This window comes from Triticum aestivum, chromosome 3B, assembly GCF_018294505.1.
Source record: "Triticum aestivum cultivar Chinese Spring chromosome 3B, IWGSC CS RefSeq v2.1, whole genome shotgun sequence".
Lineage (NCBI taxonomy): Eukaryota > Viridiplantae > Streptophyta > Magnoliopsida > Poales > Poaceae > Triticum > Triticum aestivum.
The window spans coordinates 687,417,932-687,425,150 of NC_057801.1; the positions used below are offsets into that span (position 1 = coordinate 687,417,932).

At 43.4% G+C, this 7,219-nt stretch overlaps 1 protein-coding gene across 1 annotated transcript in view; it reads right to left on the reverse strand.

Moving 5' to 3' along the window:
- Positions 1–6,676: 6,676 nt before the first annotated feature.
- The window catches only part of LOC123066072 (probably inactive leucine-rich repeat receptor-like protein kinase At5g48380), a 21,152-nt gene continuing 20,609 nt past the window's right edge, over positions 6,677–7,219 (reverse strand). The window contains exon 2 of the mRNA XM_044489232.1: positions 6,677–6,791. Coding sequence (XP_044345167.1) covers positions 6,677–6,791 — 115 coding nt within the window. The remainder of the gene's footprint in view (positions 6,792–7,219) is intronic.

Consider the following 7,219-nt stretch of genomic DNA (forward strand, 5'->3'; position numbering starts at 1 on the left):
GCAAGGGTGGAGGTCGATTTGGTATGGGCTGGGTTTGGAGGGTCCGGTTGGGTTGCTTTTTGCCTCGTCGAGGTTAAGCATCGTCAGAGCACTGAGTTGCTCCTATATATGGTCACTGACAGTTCAACCATGTAATGTTTTAGATCCATGGTATAATCCCCATCCCCAAAAAGAAAGGGATATCTATTTTCATGCCCCTCATGAGACAGTACAAAGCAGGTTTCAGAAAGAAAAAAAACACGTTTACTTGCTTTGTTGATTTGATGTACTAGTTGTTAGACAGAATTGAGGTGTTTCGGAAAACTCACCAGTTGATCTATCTAGCCAAGGCAGAAGCCACCACCTATACTGTAAGTGAAAGGGCGCAGCGCTTTTAAAACGGAGAATCCCTCCAATAGAGCACACAACGTTTTTCCTGTTAATTTCCGAAGTCCTGTAGAACGTTCACGCGGTCGTGGCCGGCCGGCCGGCCGGCAAGATGGTCAAGGTCAGCAGGTTAAGTACCAAGAAAATACTCTCTCTGTAAGAGCTTTTAGATAACTATAAAGTAGTGATCTAAATGCTTTTATATTTTTTTACAAAGGGAGTAGTACTCTACTGTCCTAGAAAGTCATGTTTAGGGAGTTAACTATGTTAGGAGTTCGATCATACTGAGGTGTAAGGTGACTTTTGGAAAACATTAAAAATAGGGGAAGTAAATTTTTTTTGAAACACGGAATACAATGTTGATATACACACACCACCACCATAGGCACACACTCATGCATCGCCTACTGAAGATCAGAATCACAGAGCTTCAAGGTTGACGAAAAGTCACCACATGGCTCTCGTTGTCGACGGGAACGTCAATTCCCGTTGAAACAATATTCCGCCTTAACAAGAGGTACAGTTTTCTAAATATGGGGTTTTATTCCTCGTGGGCTGGGATAACCTCCTAATCATCATACCACATGTTGATTCTCAAAGGCAGAAAATAACTTATGACAGGAAATAATTGAAATTTCTACAAAAGGAATTTATACAGGATTAAGGAAAAGAAAATATAGAGATATTTTGGAGGAAGACATGAAATTTGGGACAACTCGCGAAATATTGAGGAACAATCATGGAAATTCAAGAACTTGTGATTTGCATGAATGATCATGGCTTTTGTATGAGCTTTCTTGATTATCCTTTTATGAGAATGCTTCTAATTTTTGTATGTTTTAGCAGACTTCCTAATTTATTTGTTCATATTTCAAATTATGAGATGTTTTTGTAACTTTCCTAGAGCATTTCTGACATTTTCTTCATGTTTTCTCCAACTTCACCGTGGTTTTTTTAGAATTGTTTTCTATTTCCATAATTTGTTCATTTATATATGATTAAAGTGTCACGCGTTCACGAGTGCGGAACCACTACCACATCATCGACCATACCACTTTTTGTAAGGTTGGGAGTAAATCTGCTATCACAAGTTATGGTTCAAATTTATTTATTTTGAAAACTAGGGACTAAAGCAAAGCTTAATCAATAGTTGAGGGACCAAGTTGACAAAAGAATGTACTCCCTTCATCCATATATATCGGGCCTAATGCATTTTTCGAGACTGCATTTGACTATTGATAAGATTAATAGTATATAAGATGTATAATGTGAAAATTATATCATTGGAAGCTCCTTTCAGGTGCGAATTTGACGGTATGCTTTGTGTAACTAGCATGCCATATGTTATTGCTCTAACATGTGGTTAAAGTTAGCCTCGAAAAATGCATTAAGCCATATATATATATATATATATATATATATATATATATATATATATATATATATGGATACATGGAGTACATTACAATTTCCCATTGCTACCTAACTTTTTTTAGGGTACGCCAATGATGAATCTAGAAGATAGAAAGTTATGTACAAGAGCTTGCGCACGATGTAACCATCAACACAAGTGAGGGCCACAACACCTACACCAACACCTAGTACTACAACTACTCTCTCACAAATCGGTGAAGAGCTCCTGCATCGAGTCCAGCATCCTTCCATTCTTTGATCTCGTTCATGATGTGGTTATGAAGTTGCTCTACCGTTTGGAATTGGTTAGTCCGGTTGAAGACCCGAGCGTTCCTTTGCTTCCAAAGCGACCAAGCCACCGCTATGACAAAGACGTTGAAGCCTCTCTTTTCTAGTTTTCTGCTCTTGCAAAGTTACTCCTCACTTGAAGCCACCAGTCCAGCATGTTGTCTTGCTCATGTGGCCGTTGCACGTTCAATCTCATGCCATCCAGGCATCGGTTCCAAACCTTCCTAGCATATACACATTGGATTTGTGCGTGCTCCGTGTTATCCTCCTCTTGCAAGCAGGTGTAGCAGGGCGAAGGTTGATCTTGCAGGCCATGACGAGCTGGACGATCCAATGTCTATATCCGGTGTTGCACAGCCAACCAAGCATGAATCTTGCATTTTAATGGCGCCCAGATCCTCCAAATGCAAGCAGCAAAAGGAGCTCGTTCCAAACCTTGGCAGAGCCTGATATACATGGAGCAGACACTGTAGCTTTCGGACGTGTCGGCTGGCCAGGAGAAAATGTCGGGAGAACTTGTGTCACATTGGACCGTGGCTATGGCCTGGTATAAGTTCATAAGTTGGATGTGCACCGTGAAATTAAGTTCTCCCTCAACATCCATAATCCATCTGTTTTTCTGTAGCGCTTGTTGGACAGATCGTCTGTTCCGCGTCCACACACATATGTATCCGCGGCGCAATGTCCTAAACTCCCAACCCATGGATCCATCTGTCCCCCCAAAAGAGAGTTTTAGAGCCATTTCCTACCACAATTTTTACTAGGTTGTCGAAGACTTGTCGTGCTTCTTTATTGACTATCATAGGGATACCCTGCCAAGGTGTAGGATCAAAAGTATGTTTAGAGGGGTGTGATTAGACAACTTGACCAAATAAAAACTTAGCCTTTTCCCAATTTTAGTTCTTGGCAGTTTTTAGCAACTTAGCACAAGTCAAGCAATCTCAATACAATTCAAACAAGCATGCAATGAATATAGAAGCAGCGGAAAGTAAAGCATGCAACTTGTAAGAATGTAAAGGGATGGGATTGGAGAGTGCAAATGAAATAGAAGACACGGATGTTTTTGGCGTGGTTCCGATAGGTGGTGCTATCGTACATCCACGTTGATGGAGACTTCAACCCACGAAGGGTAATGGCTGCGCGAGTCCACGGAGGGCTTCACCCACGAAGGGTCCATGAAGAAGCAACCTTGTCTATCCCACCATGGCCATCGCCCACGAAGGACTTGCCTCACTAGGGTAGATCTTCATGAAGTAGGCGATCTCCTTGCCCTTACAAACTCCTTGGTTCAACTTCACAATCTTGTTGGAGGCTCCCAAGTGACACCTAACCAATCTAGGAGACAACACTCCAAAAGGTAATAGATGGTGTGTTGATGATGAACTTCTTGCTCTTGTGCTTCAAATGATAGTCTCCCCAACACTCAACTATCTCTCATAGGATTGGATTTGGTGGAAAGATGATTTGCGTGGAAAGCAACTTGGGGAAGGCTAGAAATCAAGATTCATATGGTAGGAATGGAATATCTTGGTCTCAACACATGAGTAGGTGGCTCTCTCTTAGAAAATGAGTAGTGGAAGTGTAGGTACGTTCTGATGGCTTCCCTCACGAATGAGGAGAGGGTGGAGGGGTATATATAGCCTCCACACAAAATCTAACTGTTACACACAATATACCAAACTCGATGGGACCGAATCAGAAAACTCGGTCGGACCGATTCAGTACATTATGTGACTGTTGGGCATTTCGGTGGGACCGGCATGTCAACTTCGTGGGACCGATATCATTAGGGTTAGGGCATAACGTAATCTCGGTTTGACTGATTACATAAACTTGGTTGGACCGACTTTGGTAATAAGCTAACCAAAGAGTTGGTCAGGCAAACTCGGCGGGACCGTTTCGCTTGTCTCGGTGGGACCGAAGTGGTACGAAAAGGAAACAGAGAGTTTGCATTGCAGACTCGGTGGGACCAATCGCTCATCTCGGGTTAGACTGAAATGTGACTAGGGTTTCTGGCAGTGGCTATGTCAAATGAACTCGGTGGCGCCGAATATATCAAATCGGTGGGGCCAAGTTTGACTTTTGGTTTGGGACATATGTGGATATGGGAAAGTGGTTGAGGGCTTTGGAGCATATCACTAAGCATCATGAGAGCAAGCAAGCCATTAAGCAACACCTCATCCCCTTTTAATAGTATTGGCTTTCCTATAGACTCAATGTGATCTTGGATCACTAAAATAGAAAATGTAGAGTCTTGAGCTTTGAAGCTTGATCCAATCCTTTATCCTTAGAATTTTGAGGGGTCCACATTCCTGATCCATGCCATGCCAATCATTGAACTTTCCTGAAATATTTATCATGAGATGGCATTAGTGCAATGAGCTATATGTTGTTAATCATTACCAAAACCAGCCAGGGATAGATGCACTTTCACAAGGCCTCTCCGCGTCAGTCCTCCGGAGCCATTCCCATCTTACTCTTAGGGTTAGTGCTTGTAACTACAAGTTCTTTACTCCCAATCCTCCGAAACAAACAGGTCTGCATATTGTGTTCCACGCAACCATTGCACTATCCACCATTTGCCTTGTCCTTGCTGTCCAAAAGGAGTACATCCATTTGTCATGCTCCCTAAAGACCCACTTGGGTGCATGTCCATGACAGTGAAGTGGTGAATTGGTCTCAAAACTATAACCAAGTTCACCAAAATTAGATGGCCTATCTTTGAATAAGCCCTCTCTGCCAAGCCGGGACTTGTTTTTTGGCCTGGTCCAACATAGGTTGCCACTCCCCTCTAGTTAACTGACGAATTTCAAGCTGCAAGCCCATGTATTTACATGGGAACTCCCCGATGTTGCACTGCAGCATTGCTGCAACTCTTAGCTGGTCCTGCTCGCTACCTCGTATGATCAGTATGACTGATGACTTCCTGTAGTTCACCCTAAGCCCCGACGACTGCCCAAATGCGTGTAGCGCACATCTCACGGAATTGAGATCCCCAGCAGTAGGTACGACAAATAGTCCCACATCATCCGCGTAGATGGAAACTCTCTACATAGCTTGAATGCCATGGAAAGAACTGACATAGATCACATTAGATCATTATCAGTTCCCTCAAGCCCTCGAGCCATTATAGGTTTCACCAAATTTTCTTATTTCAATCCAGGAGACATTTGTAATACACACTAGAATGTACACAAAGCTAGTCCTTTTGGACACGCACATGAGTTGTTTTCTCATACCACCCAATGATGAACAGACCAACAAAGGCAGCGGTTGCATTCTCCTGCCAGTTCATTCTGAACATCCTCTTTTTTTGTGGGACGTTCTACACATCCTTGGAACCCCTAGCTGACAAGAAATATAAATGCCCACCTTACACAAAAACCAATCTGCTTTGTTTTTGGATAAACACAACAAAAAATCGACCCTGCGTTAAGAGCCTCTGGTCTCTGTAGAACTTTTTTTTAAACAGAGGCAAAAATATTTTCCTCATCGATTAATTAAGAAGAAGAGAATTGCGCAGTTAATTTATGGAAAACCAGACGAAAACCGAGTCTCTATAGAACTTTCACTGGAACACGTGAAGGTATCCAACTTGGTGGGTAAAGTCTTTCAGTAGTACTCTCTTGGGACATCCTGCTAATACAAAGATGATGGTATGCATGCTTTCAAGAAGATCAAAGCATGAAACTGGGTAGAAAAACACTACTGAAGTGCAGAGTTTTAAAGGCTGGGCTGCCTTGTTTGTGTTCCTCTTGAAATGTCGATGCCTTGTTTGTACATAAATAATCATGGTCAGTTGATGCCTCACATCTTTCTTGAAGAGTTGAACTTGAAATATGCATTAACAAGCACCGGCAGTTGCCAGGCATACATATGTGAGTTTAGAAATCGTTGCTGCGAGGAACATACTAAGATTATACTACCGGAAATGCTCATTTGGCCTCCGGAAGCTATGCCAGACAAAGTTTCAGAACAACAAGTGAATCATATGCGAACGATGTAGGCACGGAGCCTCTCGAAGTAGACAAAGCAGTGCGGGAAGTAGAAGGCCACCACAAACCCCACGACGAGAATCCGGAGTTTAACCTTGTGGTGGACTCGCCATCATCGGCGCACGTGCGGTGATTCCTTCTTGAAGACGTAGCCTAGGAGTTGTGTATTTTCGTTTATGTTGTGTCTTGTATCATAGGGATTAGTGGCTATCTGGGGGAGGTATTGTCGCGAGGTATACAGCCTCATGGTTTGTTTTGCATCTTATTTTGGGTCGATGGTGTTCGCCTGCTGGATTTTACACTTCTAATAATATATGGCTGCATGCATCATCCTGATGCAGAGGCCGGGGGTTATCCTCCTTTTCGAAAAAACAAACACACCGCATGACGAATCCAATGGCCGCTCCGATGCTCGACTGGTCGTTGAGCCTGTGCAGCCTGATTCATACCGGTCTACATCTCCTGGAGCGGGGACAATCATCTGACAGTGCACCGCAAAGCCCTTGGTTATCATCAAAGTTTGAAGCTGGAAACCTTAATAGCGAAGGAGGAATAGGCCCGGATAAACAGTTCTCCGCAACATTGAACGTCGATAACCGAGTAAGCAAATCGAATTACGGTGGAATTTGACCGTTGAGTTGGTTATGTTGGAGGTTGAGGAGATTCAGATATGTCATAATTGAGATATTCTGTGGGATTGATCCCGAAAATCTATTGTATGAAAGATCCCACTAGTAGAAAACAGGGTACGTTCGGGCCTGGTTAGCTCATTAGTCCCGGTGGAATTTGACCGCTGAGTTGGTTATGTTGGAGGTTGAGGAGATTCAGATATGTCATAATTGAGATATTCTGTGGGATTGATCCCGAAAATCTATTGTATGAAAGATCCCACTAGTAGAAAACAGGGTACGTTCGGGCCTGGTTTGTGAGGCTAGGTGGCCTGTCGGGCCTCGTGGGGACATTGGTCCTGGTTCGTCTAGCCCCTTTGGTCCCGGTTGGTGACACGAACCGGGACCAATGGGCCTTGCTCCTGGCCCACCACCATTGATCCCGGTTTGTGGCTTGACCAGGTCCTAAAGAGAGGTCTTTAGGACCTGGTCAAGCCACAAACCGGGACCAATGAACCAACCACGAGAGAGGGCTTTTGTGTGTAAAAC